The sequence below is a fragment of the Medicago sativa genome, chromosome 6 (assembly GCF_051527215.1).
Source record: "Medicago sativa cultivar Bolivia chromosome 6, Bolivia_mono, whole genome shotgun sequence".
Lineage (NCBI taxonomy): Eukaryota > Viridiplantae > Streptophyta > Magnoliopsida > Fabales > Fabaceae > Medicago > Medicago sativa.
This window is the reverse complement of record NC_140754.1, coordinates 77937127-77962912: the sequence shown is the minus strand read 5'-3', so window position 1 is coordinate 77962912 and position 25786 is coordinate 77937127. Positions and strand designations below refer to the sequence as shown.

General features: G+C 34.3%; 2 protein-coding genes, 2 long non-coding RNA genes and 2 pseudogenes across 5 annotated transcripts; 1 reads left to right on the top strand and 5 right to left on the bottom strand.

Annotated features, from left to right (window-relative positions):
• On the top strand, window positions 1-3907 carry LOC146917030 (uncharacterized; annotated as a pseudogene).
• Window positions 3908-4256: 349 nt separating this feature from the next.
• LOC146917029 (ankyrin repeat-containing protein BDA1-like) lies at window positions 4257-6670 on the bottom strand (annotated as a pseudogene). The gene is made up of 2 exons (XR_015015420.1): window positions 5708-6670; window positions 4257-5259 (listed from the first exon to the last, which is right to left on the bottom strand). The product of XR_015015420.1 is annotated as an ankyrin repeat-containing protein BDA1-like (transcript).
• Window positions 6671-13712: 7042 nt separating this feature from the next.
• Window positions 13713-24273, bottom strand: LOC146917025 (uncharacterized). The gene is made up of 5 exons (XR_015015419.1): window positions 23570-24273; window positions 23330-23358; window positions 23079-23213; window positions 15003-15069; window positions 13713-14021 (listed from the first exon to the last, which is right to left on the bottom strand). It is a non-coding gene; the product is annotated as an uncharacterized LOC146917025 (long non-coding RNA).
• On the bottom strand, window positions 16365-18798 carry LOC146917028 (uncharacterized). Its single transcript, XR_015015418.1, has 3 exons — window positions 18446-18798; window positions 17705-17855; window positions 16365-17054 (listed from the first exon to the last, which is right to left on the bottom strand). It is a non-coding gene; the product is annotated as an uncharacterized LOC146917028 (long non-coding RNA).
• LOC146917027 (uncharacterized) lies at window positions 19139-20719 on the bottom strand. Its single transcript, XM_085718857.1, has one exon. It carries the CDS (start codon window positions 20636-20638, stop codon window positions 19193-19195), a length of 1446 nt encoding a protein of 481 aa, XP_085574983.1. The 5' UTR covers window positions 20639-20719; the 3' UTR covers window positions 19139-19192.
• On the bottom strand, window positions 20737-21477 carry LOC146917026 (uncharacterized). The gene has a single exon (XM_085717799.1). It carries the CDS (start codon window positions 21475-21477, stop codon window positions 20737-20739), a length of 741 nt encoding a protein of 246 aa, XP_085573925.1.
• Window positions 24274-25786: the final 1513 nt, after the last annotated feature.

Below are 25786 nucleotides of genomic sequence, written 5' to 3'. Positions count from 1 at the left end.
AGGGACTAAAATTGCTTAAAGTAAAAGATAAAAATCAAACCAATCCACTAGAAAAACATCAATCAATGCTGCATAAACGATAGCAATGACTTAAGTCAATATACATTTACAACAAGATATATAAAATTAGTTAAATATTTTCACGATTAATTAATTTTGTCACGGTTATTTATTTTTTTAAATAATTTAATTTATAAATGATGTTATATGTTGAGACAATGAAGTTAGTGATAATCCTCGTACGCTTAGCTCAGTTGATAAAGACAATGCATAATATATGCAAGGTTCGGGGTTCAAAGTCCGGCCACCACAAAGTGAAATGAAGTTAGTGATAAATATGTAGGTGTCCATTCAGGTATGCATTCAAATGTATAAAAAAAAAAAAAAAAGGATGAGTTTACACGTATATTTTATGTGGATAGATATTCTCCGGCCATAGATTCCAAAAGAAATATCAAACAATATTATTGAATGAACTAAGCAAAGACCATGAAAGCTAAATTTTTAAAAAATATTGAATTTTAAATTTGATTATAAATATTTACGTTGTGTTCTTTAGCATCTCATCCACACTTACTTTTTTCTATTGGTTTTTTTTGTTTCAGTTAAACCATTTCTTAACACTTTCCACAAAATCATTTAATCATGGCGTGGTTGCTTCCATTTTTGCATCTTTTACTCTTCCATTTTCTATCCTTCTCTTCTTCTTCTTTCAATTTTTCATGTCATCATGATGAGAGCTATGCTCTGCTTCAGTTCAAGTCCTCCTTCTTTCAGTTTAACTCTTTTGGTTCTTGCGATGGTCATGAATCTTCAACGGCAACATGGAAAAATGGAACGGATTGTTGTTCATGGCATGGTGTCACATGTGACACCGTCTCTAATCACGTGATTGACCTCGACCTTGGTTGTGAAGGCCTTCAAGGTACATTACATCCTAACAGTACCCTTTTCGATCTTGCTCATCTCCGAACACTCAACCTTTCTAACAATGATTTCTATTACTCCCATTTTCATTCTAAGTTTGGTCGGTTCCTTAATCTTACACATCTTGACTTGTCTGATAGTTCTTTTAAAGGTGAAATTCCAACTCAAATATAGCACCTTTCCAAATTACAATCACTTCATCTCTCGGGAAATTTTTATCTTGACTTCTCTGATGATTTAGTTTGGGAAGAAACTACCTTGAAGAGGCTTCTAAAAAATGCTACAGATTTACGAGAGTTGTTTTTAGATTATACAAATATCTCTTCGATAAGACCAAACTCCATTACGTTGCTCTTCAACCAATCTTCCTCTTTAGTTACTCTTAATATGAAACACACAGAATTAAGAGGAAACTTGAAAAATAACATTCTTTGTTTACCAAATATTCAAGAGCTCGATATGTCTTTGAATGACAAGCTTCACGGCCAACTTCCAGAATTGAGTTGTAGCTCTTCTCTTAGAATCTTAGATTTTTCATTTTGTTCATTAAAAGGGGAAATTCCGATGTCTTTTTCTAACCTTACACATCTTACCTCTCTAACTCTCTCAGGAAATCACCTAAACAGTTCAATCTCGTCCTCACTTTTAACACTTCCACGTCTAACTTTCTTGCATCTCGATCAAAATGAACTTCGTGGTCAAATTCCAAATGCATTTCAGATGTCAAACAAATTTCAAGAATTAGATTTTTGTTTTAACAAAATTGAAGGTGAACTGCCATCCACACTTTCAAACCTTCAACATCTCATTCACTTAAATCTTTCATACAATTCATTTAGCGGTGAAATCCCAGATGTGTTTGGTGGGGTGACCAAACTGCAAGATCTCCATTTAGCTTCTAACAATTTAGAAGGACAAATTCCATCTTCATTATTTAACTTGACTCATCTTGTTACATTATATTGTTCCCATAATAAGTTAGAGGGTCATCTACCCAACAAAATTACAGGGTTCCAAAAGCTAACTGATTTGAGTTTAAAGGACAACTTCCTCTTTGTTATCTTTGCCATCTTTGGTATCTTTGTACCTATCAAATAATCGATTTACCGGGCATATCAATGAATCTATTTTCAACCTTACAAACCTAACTTCACTAGATCTATCATCAAACAACTTGAGTGGTGTTTTAAATTTTAAACTTTTCTCCAAACTAACAAATTTGCAATTTTTATCCCTTTCATGGAATAGTCAATTGTCTCTAAACTTCGAATCCAATGTCAATTATACTTTTCCTTACCTACAAGCATTGCAACTGTCTTCTCTCAATTTGATTGAATTTCAGAATTTACAAGGAGAATTCTTGGAATTGAGGTTTCTTGATCTTTCCCATAACAAACTTAATGGAAGAATGCCCAAATGGTTACTTGAAAAAAATTCACTGCATTTTTTGAACCTCTCTCAAAACTTGTTCACGTCAATGGATCAATGGATTAAAATCAACAGATCCAATGGTTATTTTTTAGGACTTGATCTTAGTTTTAATTTACTGGATGGTGAAATCCCTTTGGCTGTTTGCAATATCAGTTCACTTGAATTTCTCAACTTGGGATACAACAATTTGACCGGTATCATTCCACAATGTCTTTCTGATTCACCATCCCTTCGAGTTTTGAATCTACAAATCAACACATTTCATGGCACTTTGCCAAGTAACTTTTCAAAGGACAGTGGAATTGGCACTCTGAATCTCTATGGTAACAAGTTAGAAGGCCATTTTCCGAAATCCTTGTCTCGATGTAAAAATTTGGAGTATCTAAACCGTGGAAACAACAAAATAGAAGACAATTTTCCTGATTGGCTTCAGACACTGCAATATTTGGAAGTATTGGTTTTGCGAGACAATAAGTTACATGGTCCCATCACGAATTTAAAGATCAAGCATTTATTTCCAAGGTTAATCATTTTTGATATCTCTGGAAACAACTTCAGTGGTTTTCTGCCAAAAAAATTACGAAGCCATGAAGGATGTTACTCAAGTGGTTGGGGATAACAGTTTGCAATACCTGCCCGAATCGTATAGAATATACCGCACAAAATACTCAAATTCTGTGACTGTGGCAACAAAAGGGACCAAAATGACACTTGTGAAAATTCCAAAAAAGTTTGTAAGTATCGATATGTCAAGAAACAAATTTGAAGGAAGGATTCCAAATGCTATTGGAGAGCTTCATGCACTCAAAGGGCTTAACCTTTCCCATAACAGACTTACTGGTCATATTCCCCAATCCATTGGAAAGTTGACATACTTGGAATCTTTGGATCTTTCATCAAATATGTTAACCGGTGTGATTCCTTCGGAATTAACTAATATGAACAGTCTTGAAGTCTAGAATATTTCCAATAACCATCTTGTGGGAGAAATACCTCAAGGGAAGCAATTCAATACGTTTACAAATGATTCATACGAAGGAAACTTAGGGTTATGCGGATTTCCCTTGTCAAAGACTTGTGGACCTGAACAACATTCTCCACCGTCACCCAACAACAGCCTTTGGAGTGAAGAGAAAGTTGGATTTGGATGGAAGCCAGTGGCAATCGGATATGGATGTGGATTTGTGATTGAAATAGGCATTGGAATATGCATTGGATATTGTATGATTTGGGATGGGAAAACTCCCTTTTATAGGACATACAGAGGACATGGAACAAACACCTTCTCGATTTCTAAAGAAGGGTGAATCTTGACAAAGGCACTGATGAATTTGAAGACGTGATGATTGGGGACTAATGTAATGATCGCAGAAAATGCACAACTTTTCGGGTTTGATGCTGATTTTGGATCATAAAACATCAAGTTTCAAAGTCTATACGAACCTCAAAATCAATGTTGTTATATTAAATCCTAGATAATGCTACTTCTGACCTCTTTATAGGAAACCAGATGTTAAATCCTCAAGACTGAAATACTATCTTTTTTTCATTCGTCGTTACGTTAATCCACTAACATCAATAATATAGATGGAGTATAGTAGAAATTTCAATGTCTCCATGAACATATTTCAATTGGTAAGGATAATCTATTGTTATATGTAAGAGTTAGGAGACATCTCACTTTTTCAATTTAAAAAGTAAATTCTAACAACATGCTACTTGACCAGAAAGAAATTTCCATTAATTTGAATGAAAATTCGTCATTGTTTCTTATCAAAAGTACACCAAAAAAAAATTCCATTAATTTTAATTAAATTTTGTTTCTTACCAAAAATACCAAAGCTAGTATCAGTCTTTACTCTTTACAAAAAAAAAAGAAAACAAAAAACCATGAGATCTAATCTCGAATAATCAACCTTCTTCAAAACCACATTTATTACACATAAATTCAATAAAATACAAGATATGACTAACATAATCAATACACTAACTCACAATTTCCTAAAATTGATCAAAAACAACTTATAACAGTGAAAATGAAAATTTTACAAATTGACGTTTATATACTGTTGTCTCTGAATTCGGCCAGCAGTACTGGTTTGAGTTGCGGATCTAATTAGTGATCGCACCATCTATATCTGATCCACAACCTTCATTGGTGTTGCTCCTTTTGCATCAAGGTTTTAACTATGATCTACTCATCAGCTTCTTAGCCTTGCGCACATGCTCACATATAGGGAACATTATAATAGCACCACAAACCATCGGGAAATATAAAGTTAAAATAAAAATTATTAGAACAATATTGGTGTTGACATCTGTGGGGGATATCTCACACATGGAAATCACATAACATATGAGAAAAAAACTCATTGCAGGGTACACAAGAATGCCTTGAACCAAACTTGGGGTCATAATCATAATTGTTATAGTTGATATGAAAATGGAAATCATATTCGAAACTGAAAACACCATGAAGTCACTTTTTGACAATACAGATTTCCCAACAGTTTTTGGGGTGGAAATAGTGGAATTGGAGGAAGTGATGTTCAAATTATTGTCACCAGCACTAATCTGATAAAGTCCACCAGGGGGAGTCAGAGCTGATTCATACATGGTAGTTGCAATAAGAGTCGCAACTATTAACCAAGTGTTGCGTTGCTCCTCGGTTATGTTAACTCTTGTACGAAATGTATAGATTGAAAATCTAAACATAGTTGTAATCTTTGACCTGAGAAAATATACACGTCCGGGAGCATCTGCGACTTCTATACCTGGTTTTGATCCAGCACTGAATAATATACTCTTGATCTCTGCAGTTGTTGCTAGGTCTAATGCGGTTTTATTCTGGAAATTCTTTGCATTCAAATTTATACAAGTACTTACCAACAATAGAAGTGCCTGTGCTACCAAATATTAATGAATAATACGGTTGTTAGAGGTCATTCATGTTAGCAACTATGCCACCTATCTAATTAATACGTTGTCTTTCGTGCTTCTGTAGGAAAAAGAGAAGACATAGAACACCAAATAAATAAGGGTTTTGCCAACGAATGCTCCTGGAATACTCTTTAAGCATACCAAATTAAAAAATTATTCATTAAAAAAATCATATACTTTAATTTCAAATGCATTGAACACACAAATTTTCATTAAAACTTACCATTTAAGGTCCTTGAAGAGTACCGACGACATTCCTTGGCATTTCCCTTATCAAATATGATCATCATTTACAACAAAACACATGCCAGTCATTTTCTTTCAGGTTGCTAGTGTGTTCTTTTTTATTGTGGGGAAAACAAGAAATATATAAAGATGACATGTTATTTTAGTTATTGGATAAGATTACCTGCGGCTCATTACTTAGCGCTGAAATATGCAAAATGGTGTTGCCGGCCTCATCCATATTGTTTAATATGCCATTCTCCACGCTTTCAGCACCTCGCTTTGTATTTGTTTCAAGCCATCCAACACGTACTTGAAGGGCCTCATATTGTTGATTTTTAATAGCAATATGCAGTGCAGTCTCGTGCCTCGTAGTCAAGTATTCAATGGATTCCGGACACAAGTATAGAAAGTAAAATAAAAGATCAACCTCTCCTGTTTGTCATTCATGTCAAGCCTTCTCTTCCTTTAACTCTAACAAGGTCTTTATTGATGTTTACAAAGCGATACACCATACGCTTTTGGTCATTTTGTATAGCAAGATGGATGGGGCTGAATCCTTGCGGATTTAACTTCCAAGCAAATGATGGTTTTAAATTCATAATTTCAATGGCAAACGGGAGGTGTCCCATAGATGCAGCAACATGTAAAGGAGTTTCAACAAATGGTATCAAATCTATACGCTGTAAAATGTATGGATCATCTTGAATTACCGTGTAGAGGAGATCTACATCACCGGCATGAGCTGCAGCATTCAATCGGTTAAAACCATATATGGCATTGGTGTTCATGTTTGAAGTTGTAATTTTTCAATAATGTGTGCAAGATAATACAAAATAGAAGTTATTTGATTGACATGGTTTCAGTTTTCTTCACTCCTTTATAAAACAATGATACAGGCGTTCATAATTTTTTATTTTGTATTTGATTGACTTGGAGTCAATCTATTCACACACCATGTCTCTGATTTCTACACCCGTTATCTTTCGGCCAAATTATTTTATTAAATAAACCTCTGTGAAATTTCTACTGAGCTACCATGTTTATGCTTCTTAAGATTTGCATATCTATTTCCTTCTTCGTCAAAAGTCAGTCTTAGCATTGCTAGTCGATAAAGGCTAAAGCAAAAGTAAATTCCATCATTTGTAGAAAATGGTGTTTGCATTTTGTGTTGGTCTTTTTTACTACATTCTTTGGTGGAGATGGTATAGTAAGTTTCTCTATTTTTCCATTCAAACATTTTAAAAAAATGTAATGGATTCTTATGATCTCGTGAGTCGTGTCCATCAGAATTGATAAGAAAGGAATGAGATTATAAAATGTGAAGGACAAAGGAGCTTTTTCATTCAAACACAAATAACTACGGTAACACTTGTAGGAAAAATTAGACTCATTAAATAATAAATCAAGAATAAATATTAGCACAAATAAATTGACTAGAATTGAGAATAAAAAAATTTATCGATCATAGTGACTGAGGCGTGTAAAATGTATTGGGCTTAAGAGTAATTTGCCACCACGGATAGGTTATTTGATGCGGTTGGTCTCATGTCTAGTACTCTCCAGGATACAACAATCACTTTTTGCTAGCACCGCACGTGAATTAATAAGGTCTCAGGAATAGATTTTTGGATGCTCATGGGAACTATATTTATTATTTCTTGTTTGAGATGAAAGTGAAGATAAGAGAGGTGGAAGTTGCTATGCTTTTTGTTACCTACTAGACCATGCAACCGTGCGACAGACGTGTGAGTGAAGTGCAAAAATGACTTTATTTGTGGAACTCGACAAGTACTTACTGATTTAATATATCAATTCAAAAGAATTGAAGGGAGGTTATCATATAAAAAATTAAACACTACATGATTTAAAAGATATTGGACTTTGACCCGCGCTATCTCACGGGTCTATTAAACCATAATATCATTATATTTTACGACCAATATTTAATTCATTATAATCATATAAAATCAACACAACTAATATTCATAATATTTTTGGAAGAAATAAAAACAGTTGAATATAATTGCGTAGGCTCAGAATTTCATGAATTAACTAAAGTACAATTTAAAATATTACTGTAGACCATCCACAATGGTGGGTGCTTAACCTATTTAGCACCATATTAAATAGGCACCCTCATTGTAGAGCAAAATATATGGGTGCTTATGAAGAAGGGTGACTATGGAAGCACCCTCTCTCTCTTCATTTTTTGTTGGTCCTATTTAATAAATCTTAATAAATTAAATAAATTTTGTTGAAATGTAATGATATATAATTATTTGTGGGACCTATTTAATAATTTTTTTTGAGATGCTGGGTTGGAGAATATTGGTTTTTATTAAGTATTACCGTAAAATTAATGATGTAGACACAGGGGACCCATTTAAACACCCAATTTGGGGTGCTATGTTGGGATGGTCTTACAAACCATATTTGTTGTTAAATTTATATATTCACATTTTTCATCAGTAACATATATCTTCACACCTTTCCTTAAAGTAACTCTTGACATAGCAATATATAGTTTCCCATAAGAAAAAATTGATTGAGACAAATATATCCCGACATGCTTAAGTGGTTGTTCCTGACTTTTATACAGTCATATCAAATGACACAACCTGTAACGCCCATACTTAACGTATCTAGAAAGTTTAACATGTTCGTTATCTTTAGTACTAGATACATTAAAATTTACAACAATAAAACTTCGAATGAATAATTTGTACAACAATACGCGTTCGTACTATAACAATACAACACATCTCGTCTAAAACATAGTAAATACATCCTTGAAAAATCCATAACATCCTGCAGAGGGTACGAACGAGCATCTGCTGAATTATCCATCCGGCCACTAGCTTGCAATCCAACCTGTTTATCTGAAACAAATAAGGATTGGGATGAGACATAATGTCTCAGTGAGTTCTACCTAATCCTAGGCTATAGGTAACCTCGGGGGAAACCTATGGTCACCACGTGTCTACAATACAACCTGGCGGTTGATTATACGTGTGTGGTCATGCTTTCCTAGACGGTCGTGCATACTAGATCCGTCGTAGGTTCATCTTACTTGTCATAGGTCTTTACTAACATTATACGTGTCATGGCGGTTAAGGGGGAACCTAAGACAGCTATGCCAAGATACGTTAGACACATCGAGGCCTAAACATAACATACTCATGACACAATCCTAACCGGACGATTAGGGAAACCTAAGATCGTCATCGGCATAATCTTCTTTACTTGCTCTTTATAAACTTGTACGTATCTAACGTCATCTCATAACCATACATTCATATCATATCGTACAAAGTCATATTCATTCATTAGGTTAGCATTGAACAAACATAATTATCTGAGTTCATTTTACGGATTAATCCCGGGTGGAGTAACCCCGGAAGTTAATCCCTTACTTGACCGATGAAAACCTAGCTAAGGCACATCAGACTCCCTCAGTGACGTGCGGGCCTACCTTGCGGAGCGTATCCCGTTCCCCTTGGAGAACCTCTCGTATCTCCCCTTGGGTGGATAACGGAAAGACACGACACCTACTCAGTGACATGTGGCCTCCTTGCGGAGCTTATCCTGTTCCCCTTGAAGAACCCCTTGAATCCAACCTAATGTGGATTACAAGAGATATGGCACCTACATCTTGTTTAATGGTCTTGACCATATATGATATCTTGTCTTAATACTTGCTTACTTAATCTTGCTTAATCATTCTTGAAAGATTAAACCTATACATGCTTTCTTATTTACCTCGGATCCTTAATCGATCCGACTATAGGTAAACTATATACTTGTTCATAGTGAAGAGATTAACTTATCAATTCATGGCTTAGCATGTGTACTTAAACCTTCTTGATCATGTGCGAAGAGAATATACTTCGCGTCTTATCCTACATAGGATTCTTACTTAACATTCTAGTTCTCGACAAGTTATGTCGAGGCTCTACATTCATGCCCTTTCTTAGTTCATCGCTACCCGAGTAATTCGGCTTAAACTCTCTTATGCCATTCTTGATACATATGTTAATTTTGCCATGATTTTCATTTCAAGAATCGTTTGATGTTATGTGCATTGATTGGATGTTGTTTAGGGGTTATATAGTTGTATACCATTGAAAGAAAGGCTTCAGAATGCACTACGACCCCTTAACAGGCCAACAAGCCATAAAAAAGTGGGAGTTGGCAGAACCAACTCGCTTATGGCGTGTTGCTGTTCTGGGGAAACTCGTTATAAGCGAGTTTTAGGCTTATGACGAGTTTCTTCGGGACAGAAGTGCAAATTTTGAGTTTTTACCCTAAATTCATCCGATATTGATCCTGCAATGCACACAACACTTCCAGCAACTTATATAAACATCATAAAACATATTTCATGGCAATTTTAACACAACACAACAAGAATTAACATTTGGGTACTAAATTCACATAATTCTAAACATAATACAATTCAAGGTTTTCTCACTAGAATTGCACAAACCCAAGGTAGGAAATCTATCTATAGAACTCACATGAAGATTTCAGCAGTAGCCTCAAGCTTCAATTCCAACTTTCCCAATAACAAAACTCAAGCTCTAGGTCTCTTCATATGAGGAAAGGAATGATCCATAACTTAATTCCAAGCTTCCAATACTTCTTTAATCTTGAAGAACCCTTGTTAGGACATGGATCATGATTAGAGTGTAACAGCCCGATTTTCGCTAGATTTATTTTATTTATTTATGTGTGTTATATGTGCTCTTGTATGATTAATTGCCTCTGTGTGTATTTTTGGTTGGGAATTGTAGAATTCGGTGTTAGAAGGGTATTTTAGTCATTTTGGGCTCAGGGGTATTTTGGTCATTTTACGCGTAAGGGTAATTTTGTTGAGACTTATTTTTAGTGCTTAGTGAGAGTGGGTATTTTACTAAGTACTAGAGAGAGTGTAGTAATTATTTTATTTACCGGTAAGTGACCGTTAGTGTTATATTTTATCGTTGAGTGAGTAGTAACATTTTTGGTTAGAATAGAAATGGGTTAGGCCCATTAAGGTGTGGTGAGTTAAACCCAATTAAGTAAAGACCATTTAAACACTAGTGTTAGTAGTGAAATAGGGTTTTTACCAACAAGTGTCATTTGGGAGAGGAGGAAGAAAGAGATAGAGATAGAGAGAAGATAAGGGTTTGAAGAGGAGATCTCTAGAGGGAGCTAGAGGACAAAGCTTTGGGAGCTAAAGTGAAGCCTTAGTTGGTGTTGAGGATAATTAAGGTAAGGGGGTTAGAATTCAAGCATAATTAATAGTTATTGTTCTTCTCTAATTCTTTGGTTAAGTGGTTAATTTGATTTTTAGATGTAGAAATTTGTGCTTAGTTTTGAGGGTATGATTCTATGCATGAATTGATTGATAATTGTGTTGTTGTTGTTGAATTTGCATGACAAAATGGGTTTATATACATATAACATGTTCTTGAGTGAAATAGATGATGAATTATGTTGTAGTTGTTGAATTGATGGTAAATTCATGATTGATTGTTGTTGTTGTTGATGTTGTGAGGTGTTGTTGTTGATGAATTGAACCTTGGGTACTCATAATATTGAGCTTGTGATGACTTGTGATGACTTGTGTACTTTATTTGAGGTTTTCATGTAAATGGGTTAAATGATGATTTTTGTTGTAAGGATGTTTTGATGCAAGTTTTACATGATTTTGAGTGTCTATTCATGTTTAAAAATGTTTAAACAAACTTTGGGATCAAATTTGAGCTTTGGGAAGTCAATATTGGGGTTTTGGGGTGAAAAAGTGAGTTTTTCTCGTAACAGGACTGTCCCAACTCGCCACAGCGAGTGGGAGGTGAGTTGGAGGAGAGCAGGAGGTGCTCCCTGTGAGCTTACTCGCCTCGCAAGTAGATTTACTCGCCGTAGCGAGCTGCATAGTGGCAGCATCCCCTGTTTCGCGTTCTTGCGTCTTTTTCCATCGTTTCTGTTTTGAATTGGCTTTCGGTGTAAACATGAAAGTTGTAGATAATTTTATTAGCTTTCCAATGGCTTTGGTTTGACTTGAAAATGATTTTTGGTTTTTGAGTTACGAGGAAAATACTCCAAGGAGGTCTTAGGGAAATTTTACGAAAATTCCGCATAATTACTCTTAAGTCGACCCAAACCTTATGGATTGTTTCCAAGCTTCGAAACTTGAGTTTTATGAGTTCAATTATGGTGTTTAGTGGCATTTACTCTATGACATGATGGATCTAACTTGTTTTACTTAGAAAATGGGAAATTCTTTGAAAAATGATAATTGAGACGAACTTTGTGATTTTCATGATTTCGTTATGTTTAGCCGGTGAAACGGCAAGGTATCCTCTACTGCACCTATATGTAGCCTAGAGGTATACTTAGTTGAGGCATTGTATCTTGTTTACTTGGTTTGGTTCAATAATTTCGATGGTTTTGAAAATGAGATAAGCTAGACGAATGTTGTTAAAAACGGTTCCTTTGGACCAATTGCCTTGTGAATCTCTTGTGAATGATTTTATATGATCAATTGAGAATGTATGACTGGTTGTTGAAGGTTGAATATGATAATTATCATAAATGATGTATTTATCTACTTTGCTTGTTTATGAGAAGTATGTGGAATTGTTGTGAGATATAGTGTAGTTGATGACGACTTATGTGATGATGCCTCATATGTGATTGGTGAATTGTGAATGTGTGTGGACATGAATACTTGATAATGCAAATTTTGTTGAATTGGTCAATGTAATGGGAGGTGTACTTTTACATTGTCGTTGGTAGTTGTATGTTGAAGTTGTGCATTATCGGGTCGTTGTTGTATGTCCATGCATCATAACATATGGGTTAGTTGTGAAATGTAAAAGGAGGTGTACTTTTACATAGTAAGAGGAGGTGTACTCTTACTTAGATGTGCGGTTAGCATCTATTGTTGTTGTTTGGTACCACATGCATGTATGTGTCGAGTATAGGCGCATTGCATATCAAAAATGAAATCTTGATGTGATACTTGAATGTTGTATGTCGGTGGCAAATATATGTTGCTTGTAATATTTGGATTGGTTGAATGAATATGTGGAAATTATTGAGATTAATTGACTTCTTTGTATCCAATTATTATTCCTTAATTATGATTGATGTAATACTAACATCCAGTGGTTTTGACCGCCTACCTGTCTGTATGGATGGGTAGACGCTGTGTAGGAGTAGTCCGCTCGCGGTGAGTGCTTGGATAGCTGGAGTTAGCCTCCGCTATCATTTTGGAGTTTAGTTTAGGGCTCTGATTAGGTCGAGTCGGTGTCCCTTTTCTTTTGTTGGATTTTATTTATGTTGAGGTGTACTCATTGTTGAGACTTTGGAGGATTTTATGTTGATGTTGATGTATGACCATGGCATATGTGTTGTTTTGATTTTGGAGATGTATGATATTATCCGCTGTGACTGATGAAATATTATTTATATATGCATGACTGTTGTTATTTTGGTTTAGACGTAGCGTCTAATTCTTGAATATTTTCTATATTCGCATGTTTTATTGTTTTAATAGAGTTAGGGCGTTACACAGAGCAGCTCTTGGATGGATTGGAGAAGAGAGGGAAGGCGTGAGGTAGAGAGAAGGGAGAGCATAACTCTAAATCTCTAAGCTAGAGAGGGAAAGAATATGAATTATGAGATATTTTGGCCCAAAAATCACTTAAATACTCCCTCGGTGCAAATACCAAAAATGCCCTTCGTTTTAAACGTGTTTGCACCGACTCTGATGATTAACTCGTGTTTAACTGACATCGCATAATATTATCTTCTGTCTTACCATAACCTTCCTGGACATTCATTCTCTGATACACATTCGATTACTAGAATCCAATGTCAACGAGCGGGGTGTTACACAACCATTAAAAATTGTTGTTGAATGTTGAAACTTTGAAAGACAGTCTTTTATCGTAAGGAGTCGATGCAAACCTTTGGATATATTTCTTAAATTGATACCTTTCAAGGGCATTTAGTAGCAGAAAAGTATAATTTTTGTATAATTATAATTTATAGACCAAACTTCGTAAATTCAAATAGTACATCAGTACATAAATTCACCCAAACAAGAATATATCAAAGTAATATGAAAGTTAATGGTGAAAATTAAATTACTTAACTTCAGTATGTATGAAAAATAGAGTTTACAAATATAAAATGGATTAACATCAAAAAATCAAATTACACCAAAATCATGATAAAATCACTAATGTAATAGATGTACAAAGGGCACCACTTACAAATCTCATAACTACAAACAAACCAACAACACTACCAATTTGATCTCAAATCATTCCATGCATCACTTAAAGATGAGACCAAAAGCAAAGAAACCAATAAGTCAATTCCATGAAGGTAGCAATCTTTAGAAATCTCTGCATGACGTCGTCAATTATGCAGAGAATTGTGCGAAGAATGTAACACCAGCCACTTCTACATGATCATAAGTTGAAAGTAGCAATAACCACTCTCTGGAACAACCGATATACACAATAAATGGACATATTATGCAGGCAAAATTATGTAGAAAATAAATCACCAAATGCTTCCAAGGCTAAATAGCCTTTGGAATAGAAATTAATATCAACATAAAAATCTGTCTCCTTCTGTAGCAATATTTGTCCACTCCCTACACCAAGACCACGTGCTCTAAAAATTCTGCATTATGCAGAAAAATTCTACAATTTTCAGCAGTCTTATAATCACTATCTAGAACTAATATGTTTCAATGTCTTTTGTTGGTGAAATATAAATCTCAATAGATCAAAGAGGAGGAAAGTGAATAGAAATAGAACTTTAGGAGGGTAACTAAACTTCATTCAGATGAGAAAGAAAATACATAAAAAAAAAATCCATACAAAAAGGATAAAATTTATGTAGAACAGTATTATTAGTTTAACTTCTTGTTTGGTAATTATGTCCAAAATCTTATAGTAAGATCCTTTATGCAGGGGCTACTACAAACTAAACCAACAGAATTCAGAAACAATGATAGCAATCATGCTAAATATCAAAGGCATTGTGACATCATACTGATTTTACTTCCTTATTCCATAAAAAAAAAAAAAAAAAAACTTTTGCAACCAAAGTTCAATTTTCAGGTTATACGTTATTTCAACATCATGTAATAGTGATTTGTAATTCATCTTGAATGTGGCATATAAATAAGAACAATGAGTATTGGTGTGTGAGCTTCGTACATCATTCACTCAATACACTAATTGCCTTTAGAGATACAAAAGGAAATTACTTCATTTGAAAAGTAAATATCAAAGTTTCTTACGTATCAAATGACTATTCTATTAATCGTTTTAATAACTAAATTTTCCACTGTTTTATAACCTCGTAATATTTGGTCTGCAGTTAAATCGTAAAAAAAAGGTTTGAAGCCTTTTGCAATCAACAAATAAACATAGACAAAATGAATCAATCAAAAAGAAAAGAAGACATACCATTTTACCAAGTCTTTCACTTCTAGTTGTTAGTAGAATTTACATATACAGGAACCCAAAGTTTGTCCTGAAAAAAGCAAACCAAAAAGTTCAAAATGTGGAATCACAAAATATGATGAGTCAGTCCTAAAAAAATCAACAAAAATGTTTGTATTGATAAGTTACTCCTCACCAAAAAAACTCCATCACACATGTTATTATTCCTCAATAATGAATTATCAAATTTGAATTGATAATATGTGTATGCATACCAATTGAACAGTTGCTAAAATGATGAATGAGTTGCAGCAATTCAAGATACATGTTATAAATAATAACAATTATTATCATGTAAATTCGAGACATGCATAACTGAAAATTCGGATGTGCAGAGCTAAATTTTGAATTGGCAAAATAGAATTGAAGGATTAATGATGAAAAATAATGCATTTTCAAAATAAAAGCAATATCACTTACATTTGCAACCCCAAGTTCCATATGATAAGTTCACAGCTTTAACAGGTTTGTCCGTATAGACTCGACAATAGCAATATCATTTGAAACATAAGTGAAGTCAATTAAAAAACAAAGGTGTGCATAGAGCATACTTAAACAAAAAATGGATGAATAAAAGAAACTATTTGTAGAAAAATATTTTCATGTCATAAGCATCTTTCTTACTATTTAGTTTACCCTTTCCAATAAAATGACAGTGCAATCAAAAATTTAAAAAGAAAAATGTCAAAACAAAAATCGTAATCATGAATTTCTCACAAAATACAAATGGAAGATAGTATTCTAGAAACCTTTTTGGGAGAGCAGTGCATCAACAACCTCTACACTCACTACAAGAAAGATTAAAGTTAGCTAGGAAACATTTCCTAGGAATAGAAGCAAAATTCCTAGGTATGGAGGCTTTCCTAGGAAGTTACCGAGGAAACATTTCCTAGGTATATTTACAGTTGTTCCTAGGAACTTACCGAGGACTCACCGAGGAAGCAGTTAGCTAGGACTCACCTAGGAAATATTTTCTAGGAAACGTTCCTGCAAAATACTGCCAAATACTGCTACTACTGTCACAGTTCAGTCGATGTGACAATTAAAAATAAAAAACAAAATTTAAAATTCAATTTAATATATTTTGAAACAATTAAAAATAAATTCTGAAATTCAATTTAAAATATTATTGCGCCAAAAATTTTAAATTTTAAAAATTGCACCATTTTTTTTTGAACCAAAGAAATTTGAAAAATTCAGGATATTTAATTATTTGTTTCCTAGGAAATATTCCTCGGAAAACTACTAAAAAATAAAAAAATACAAATTTTCCCCTAAAATTATGTTAATTAAATAATAATTTTAAATATTATTTTACATTTCCAATAACCAAATAAACGGAAAATATATTCATCGACGAGAGGGTGTAAGACACACCCGCAACTCGCGGAAGAAAGTACAAAAGGGACCGTATATATGCGGCACACCTAAACCCTAAAAACAAGACCCAATCATGATGCGAGGAATATACAACATGCCACAACCAGCAAAAACGATGCCGACAATAGCATATCCCTGCATCAAAATCAAACAAAAAGGGCCACCAGCCAAAATGGAACCTAAAAACTGCCACTGCAGCATCAACAACAGCCAAAACATAAGAGCATAAATGCTGCAATATCAAACTGCAGCATTCACATAGTCCATAAAACTAGCCTAAAACTATCTAAAGCATCATATTTGCCAAATCAGAAGAGCATAAATGCTGCAATATCAAACTGCAGCATTCACATAGTCCACAAAACTAGCCTAAAACTATCTAAAGCATCATATTTAAATAAAGTCAAAATATTCTTCTCATCTGAAGCATCATATTTAATTGGTGTCATCACTTTCATCCTCTTCAATGTTGGGATTGTCCGACTCATCTGAACCATTTTCTTCAACACCCGGTCACCTTGATGTGCTTGCGATCAATTCCTCAAACCGTCGATCAACGCTTTCTTGAAATGCTCTATATTGCTCAGCGTCCCGTTCCATCTTGTCCCGCAACTCTTGCTCCATTAGCTTACGAGCCTGTAAAACAAAAACAAAACAGATGACACAAAACAGATCACAGTAACTATGCACAAAACAGCAGCACCTCATAGTAGCAAAACCAAATAAAAACTGCTTACACATAAGCCAAAAACGTCCTAAAAATCACAGACCCACCACACGCACAGCAACAATTCAAAAGGGACATAACAGTAGCAGCCACACACTTAAAAACAGACAGCTGACAGCCACAAACAGAGCCAATACCCGCCTCAGTCACCAAAAATTGACTGATAACTTAATCTCATGTATTCAAAGAAATTCATATCAAATAACATATAAGACTCGTTTACATATCAAATAACATGTATTTTCTACCAATGCAGTCAAAAATAGAGAATCAAAATGGAATATACATTTGCCAAAACCTTGCAAGACTCTTCTTCATAATTGTACTTTAAACACAATCTACATAATCATAACTAATTAATTACCACCCCTTTCTTGAGAACCCAGTTGTCAACATAACAAACACAAAAAAAATTAGGTTTTTCATCCATTTGTCTCTATTTTTGTATCTTGTAAACCGGATAGCATAATCCATCTCAATTTTGATGAACTGCATATACAACAGAAAATCAAAAAAACACATAAAGAGACACTGCTTAAGTAACCCTACATATACTCACAGTGTGTTACTTCGAAATGAAAACGACCACGTTTTGCTGCAAAGTTGAAACGGCAAAGAAGGACGACTGAGTGTCGAACAGAAGGACTGCAGTGAGATTCAATCGAACAGAAGGACGGAGGGTCGAACAGAAGGAACGGATGGAGTGTAATCTAAGTTCAAATCACAAACAAATCCATAGAATAGTATTCAATGTTAAACAAATCACAAACTGCATATATTCAATGCACGTAGGCTTAAGATACCACTAGTCACATACATGCACCACAATTAATCTCATATGAAGTTCTCAAAATCATTTACTAAGAAGATCCAAAGGATTGATTCTCTCAAACACGTGGAGTGATCCAAACAATATTTAACATAACCAAAGCACACTAGGCTTGCATGAAACCAACTATTGGCAACCATAAAGAGGACTAGCATAAAACTTCTCATCCAAATGCAATTGAATTAGCACAATCATCTTTTAAAACAATATATTTTGGCGTAATTTTTAAAACCAAGAAAAACCAGCAGCCACCTAACAGAAAACTACATCAGGAAACCAAAACAGGTCACTACTACACTAATCAAAAAACCCAAACCAGAAACCCAAATCAAATTTTCTGAATCAAAAACATGGCATCAAATCGAATTTAAAGCAAAAGTGAAGGATTACATTAATCAAAAAACCCAAACCAGAAACCCTAAAATTTTAAATCACAAATTAGTAGATTGATTGAGAAGATTGAGTGACCACCTTTTGAGCACCGTTTGAATTCCGATTGAGTGACTGAGTGAGAAGATTCCGAGATTGAGCTCCGATTGTGAGAGTTGAGTTCGGTGACCGATTGGGAGTGTGTGACCGATTGTAGCACCGACTGAGATTGAGCTCCGATTGGGAGTGGGAAGAATTGAGAGTGTGTAGGCTAGGTTGGGAGTGTGAGAGCGAGTGTACTGTGTGAAGCCATAACGAGGAAGAGGAGAGAGTGAGGAACGGATTAGGGTTGGTGGTGAGTGAGTTGATGAAGTTTAAGATTTGGGGCTTTTGGGGGAAAATGAGAAAGGGGGGAATGAAATTTTCAATAATAGTGTTCCCGGCTAAATGAAATTTTGGTGAAGCTTAAATGAAATTTTGGACATAATAGTGTTCCCGGCTATTTTCTTTAAATAAAAAATAGTAATAATGAAATAAAAAATTACGAATAGTTTTCTTATTTTCTTTTTTGTTTTTTATTACTAATTATAAATAGTTTCATTAAATGATAAAATAGTTATAATACTCCCTCCGGTCACTATTATAAGCAAAACTCCACTTTTTAGATACATTCAATAATTAATGTATCTAGTCTTTATTATAGATTAAATACATTAATTATTCAATGTATCTAAAAAGTGAAGTTTTGCTTATAATAATAGTGACCGGAGGGAGTATGTATTATTAAAACACTTAAAACGATAAAATAGTTTCATTAAACATTAAACACTTAAAATGATAAAATAGACATTACATTAAATAGTCTTCAGGGTTATTTGCTTCTTCCAAATTGTCTTCAGAGTTGCTTGACTCTTCAGTGTCATTAAACAACATGTCAGAGTTAATTTCCTGACCATCAACTTCTCTGTCGACCAAATTTGTAACCGGGTCGACTTCAATCACCTCTGGAACATGTGACATTTCATTGTCTTGGTAAGCTACTTCAATATTTGGAATTATGTCATCTGTTTCAATTTGACCCCTTGGTTTTGTCTTGATAGCAGCACACCATCCCTGTTTACGCCGGTGATGAGAAGGATATGGTACATAATACACTTGAGTAACTTTGCTTGCCAAGATGAACGGGTCAAATGCGTTATATCTTCTATCCATTCTTATGTCAACAGTTTTGTACTTTGGATCAATTTTTGTCCCATTCCTCGGGTCAAACCACTCACAATAAAATAACACAACTTTGTTGTCTTGTTCAACATATGCGTAAGTCAATTCAAAAATGTGTTTAATCACACCATAGAAGTCATCTTCACCTCCCTCACTGACTCCTTTAACGTAAACACCACTGTTAATTGTTTTTTTGCCTACCGTCCATGATTCGGTATGAAATTTAAATCCATTGACAAAGTAAGTGTGCCATTTTTTTACACGTCTATGCGGACCATCAGCTAATCCTCTCAAATGTAATATATGTATATTGGGCTCAACATTTAACACTTGATATTTAAACCATCTTGGAAAACTAGTGTATATCTCCCCAACATTTAATACTTGAAAGATGTGAAGGTATGGTCCAACTTCATGACAATTAATCAACACATGAACTTCGGCCGACCGCAACTCTGCATCGTTCATCCAGTACTCTTTCCCTGACCCAGAAGGACGACCGAGAAGACGAAAGACTGATAAGGTTGACGGACTCCATTCACTTTCGGCAATAGCTTCATTTCTAACACTTATTGGTCTCAACATCAAGTGATTGAAGTAATGAGAACAAAAATTCAAGGCTTCCCAAGCACAGTAAGCTGCAATTATTGATCCTTCAACCCTTGTTTTGTTGTTCACCGTTCGCTTCGAATCACCCATAAACCTTTCAAATGGATACATCCACCTGTATTGAACAGGTCCGCCGAGCCAAGCTTCGTACGCGAGATGTACCACAAGATGTTCCATAGAATCAAAGAAACCTGGGGGAAAAACTTGCTCCAATTTACAGAGAATGATAGGAATATTACGATCCATTTTAATAAGTTCATCCTTCCTCAATGTTGAAGCACACAAGTCTCTGAAAAACTGACTAGTTTCAGTCAACGGATTTATAACATGGTTAGGCAATGAAGAAAACGCAATTGGAAGTAAGCGTTCCATGAGAACATGAGAATCATGACTTTTCATCCAGCGCAATCTTCTAGTGTTTACGTCGACACTCCTTGACAAGTTAGAAGAATATCCATCTGGCATCCTCAATTCTTTTAACCACTGACAAACAGATTTCGCTTCAGCACTGGTTAAACTATAAACAGCCTTGGGTTTCAGATATTTTCCATTTGGAAGAAGTTTTAACGCCATATCTGGTCTCTTACAATACTCTGGCAGTAAAACAACATGCACCCATTAACACAACAATCAATCTTTTTTTCTTCCAATCCCAACTTCATCACTAATCTCTTTGCTTCATAATAACTTAATGGTAAATTTTCTGGTAGAGGAGTCGAATCCCTCATCATTTTCGTGAAGTACTCCGCACATTCTTCGGGTACATTCCAATTTGACTTCCCAGCTAATAGCCTCACACACATGGATAACTTCGACTCAGACGATCCTTCAAACAACGGTTCGTTTACTTTTTTCATCATTGAGTAAAACTTCAACGCCTTCTCGTTCGGGATTATTTCCTCTTCAATGCCCTCATTGTAAGACAGATTCACCCCGAGAGCATCACCGACCATATCTTCCATCAGGTCAAAGTTTTCACACCCTGTATGCGCTCCACTGCTTGAAGTCTGCATATTAACATCAAACGCATCCGGCTCTTGTTCACCATGATGTCTCCACACATAATAATCCTCCATAAAACCAACATCCTCTAAATGTTTTATGACAACTTTTGGGCTCTCAATCAACCTACATGTACATTTAAGACACAGACATCTAATCCCTCCCTCACTTCTAAAAATATCTTGCGACATGGCGAAAGCAACAAATTCACGAATTCCTTCCTTAAATTGAGCTTTAAGGGTCCTTTTCCCCGGTCTTTTTCTATCGTACATCCAACTTCGATGAAGAATATATTGATCCATCTTCTGCATCATTGAAATTAATTCAAATTAATTATATTTTCTATAAGAACATATTTCTTTTTAATTAACAATCTAATTCCTTAGGAATTAACTTTTTTACTAACCAACATTTCTATACATATTCCTTAAAAAAAAAAAAACTTCTATACATATTTCTATTCTAATAACAATATCGTTAAAATAACATATTTAGACTATTATTTTTTCTAATAATATTTTTTTTTCCTTCAGAAACATATTTTTTCAAAGAATGAATTTTTATACTCTTCTATTATTTTCGTTGTCAGACGAGACAATAATAAGCATTACGCGTGCTATCGACAAAATTCACTACCACAACCTAATTAACATATTTCTTATTAACAACCAATTTTTTTTCTTTCTAATTAACATTGTTACTAACCCACCTTTTTTAAAATACTAATTATTTTTATAGGGACTAACTGTTCTAACATTAAAAAAAAAAATACTAGAAGAAAAAAAGGACCAGCAAAAATAACTAAATATTTTTTTTCCTCGTGACTTTTGTAGCAAAAATATATAAAATAATTACTAACATGACATTATTTTGACTAACTAATATTTTAATCAATAACAAAAACAACAATTTTACTTCCTTAAAAAAAACAACAATTTTACTAACATCTTTTATTAATTATTAACAAACAGTTTTAATGCTAATTACAACATTTTCTTTTACTAATAATTCTAAATAAATAAGAAAAACTAACCTCAAAAATATAATCTGATAACAATGCAGCTCGAAAAAGTAGCAGCTAGCAGCAGCAACAACAACTTGTAATAGGAAATGGAACCAAGTATTAACTTAAAAAAAAAAATGTAAAGAAGTGTTGAAAATGAAAATATGAATGAAAGACACACACACACAGATATATATATATATATACACACACACACACACACAGAAGAACCCAATTAATTAACACAACTGTGCACTCAACGTTCACCTGCTTGTGTCAAAAAAAACATTCACCTGCTACATCAATTAAATCTGCCAGGCTTTTGTCACTGTTCACGTTAAACACAGCTGCAATGTTACCATTTCCCGCAAAAAGTTGTACCACATGTTTACCTAGGAAATATTTCCTCGGTAACCACCTCAATTTCCTAGCTAAGCATCATCTTAGGTGGTCAAACGGTCAAATATGCTTACCTAGGAACATTTTCCTCGGTAACCACCTCAATTTCCTCGCTAAGCATGGTCAAACGGTCAAATATGCTTACCTAGGAAACTTTCCTCGGTATGCATTGTATGTAGCGAGGAAGCTGGATTCCTAGGTATAATTCCTAGCTAAATCGATGATTTCTTGTAGTGACTATTGCTTGTCAGAAATAGAATGAAGTTTTGAAAGTTGGCCTTTATAGTTCAGTTTATGGTTACATGCCTTGATAGTAAAATATGCAAAGTAAATTAACTTATTAAGCCAAGCAAGACAGCACATGCATCCGGTTAAGGGAAAACAATGTCATTAAAATCATGTGATTTACAAATCAAATTACTACACAAAACTCAATTGTTACGCGAATAAGTCAATAAAATACTATTTTTAAATTTGAATAATTTGTTATCATCTACATACCCCACAACAACATTTGGAGATAGCTTTTCTCATCAATATCCAATTTCTGCTTCTACGCCGCAGTTGAATCCCCAATTTTTGTTTCTAGGTCGACGTCGAACCCGCTCATATCATTGTTGTCGTAAATCATTCAATCTTTATGCAGAGGATTATTTGGAGATACCAAAAAAGAGAGAAAGCAAAAAGAAGATGAATAAACACAATAATAATAATAATAATAATAATTCTACAAAAATGAACAAAAAACTCACAATTGTAACTTCCAGCGTTAATCTTCCTTCTGTTTTCAACACCATGTGAGATGTGATATAAACCGAAGGGTAGAAACGAAACAAAAATCAAAATCGTCAGAGGAATCATCAACCAAAATCGATTGAGATAGTATAACCAACAATGGAATCGTCAGTGAAATCGTCAATGAAATCTTTAATCGAAATCAAACTAAGAAAGAACAAATTGAATACAAAATTAAGAAAGAACAGATTTAATACCTGTCGACGGATAAATTTTTTATTTGAGTTGATTCTGAAAAGCCACCACTGTAAGATCTTCTTCTTCTTCGTCTTCGTTTGATGTATGTGAGTACGGGGTTGGAGTTATGAAGAGGAATCAGAGTGGACTGTTGGAAAGATGCAAAAATATCATTTCACAAAATAAGAAGAATGGAAGAGTTCTGTCAGGAAAGAAGAAAGGTAGCGATCAGGAAGAAAAAAGAGATGTTTTAGATGATCCTGAGTGTGGCAAGCAAAATCCTAGAAAGTCTCCAAATTGTTTCCTTCTATGCATTGAGCAGCGCGTATTGAGTGGCTCAAGGCTAAGGAAAACGTCTGAAATTAGTTGGTGGGCCAGGTATTTAGGCTGCATTTATGTCATATGATTTGAGAGGGAAATAAGGTATTAGGGTTGGAGTTATGGAAAGGAATCGCAGTGGACTGTTGGAAAGATGCAAAAATATGCTTTCACAAAATAAGAAGAAGAATGGAAGAGTTCTGTCAAGAAAGAAGCGAGGTATCGATCATGAAGAAAAAAGAGATGTTTTAGATGATCTTGAGTGTGGCAAGCAGAATCCTAGAAAGTCTCCAAATTGTTTCCTTCTATGCATTGAGCAGCACGTATTGAGTGGCTCAAGGCTAAGGAAAGCGTCTGAAATTAGTTGGTGGGCCAGAGTATTTCGGCTGCATTTATGTCATATGATTTGAGAGGGAAATAAGGTATTAGGGTTGTCATTAGGGTTAGGGATTTTGATAAACATACCACCTTAGATTTATATTAAGCAAGATAAGATAAGATTTGGTCATTTAGTTTGGACATTTGGACATACACAAATCTAAAACCATTTCCTCAGGCTTTCTCGTTTAGACAGCTTCCACACAAATGGTAAAGCAAATTAGAAAGTGACAACAACATATATGAAATATATTTCTTTTTAATCCTCAAAATTTCATGAAAATTTGTCCAACCAAACTCAAGATTAATTCAAATTGATGTCAAAGAGTACAAATGAACTTGAATATATGTAGGGGACTGTATAGAACTTCAACCAATTATCAATCGAATGCTTCGTTTAATTGAAACCCATATAGATTTGCATAGCCAAATATCTCATAGCTTTGTCAAATATACTGGAAAACTAAACAGAAAATCCTACAATGAAATAATAAATGGGAAAAGGAAAAAAAAAATCAAAAATCAAAAATCCCAAAAATATTATTGTAACTATGCATACCTTGACTGGTTGAAGATTCCCTCCAAGAATACACTGCAAAACTCCAATCATCATCAAAAGTTTCCCCGTGAAAAATGCATCGCCTCTTTTTCTTCTTCTTTTGAATACGACACGAGAGTATGTGTGTAGCAGTATGAGAGTGAAAGAATGTTGCATTTGGGTTTGAGAGAGAGAGAGAGAGAGAGAGAGAGAGAGAGAGAGAGAGAGAGAGAGAGAGAGAGGATGGGAATGGTTATGGAGCCAAGAGGAAAAATGAAATGGAATTATGAGAATACTGATACTGATGTGTGGGAGGGATGTTTATTATAAACTAGACCATCGACCCGTGCTATATGGAAGGTAATATTTGAGGGTAATAGGTAACAAAATAGTTTAGATGAATGTCATGATTGTCATATAGTATTTCATAATATTAAGAAGCATAGACGTTGGTACTGTACCATAACATAATTTTCCATGACATCGTCCTTGATACCGTAACGTAACATAATAGGTTAAGTATAGCAAGACGGGTTAACATTTATAAGTAAGAGATTAGGTTAAGTATAGCGAGACTAGTTAAAGGTTATTCCTTTCCAAAAAAACAGCATATAACTAGGAACATAATTTTATTTTACTTTAGATAAACATTAAATGCAAAAGTGTGGAGGGAAAAATTAGGTTAAAATTAGGTTAAGTATAGCGAGACGGGTTAACATTTATAAGTAAGAGATTTTTAAAAAAATCGCATATAATTAGGAACATAATTTTATTTTACTTTAGATAAACATTAAATGCAAAAGTGTGAGGGAAAAATTAGGTTAAGTATAGCAAGACGGATTAACATTTATAAGTAACGTAACATAATAGGTTAAGTATAGCGAGACGGGTTAACATTTATAAGTAAGAGATTAGGTTAAGTATAGCGAGACGGGTTAACGGTTATTCCTTTCCAAAAAAACAGCTTATAATTAGGTACATAATTTTATTTTAATTTAGATAA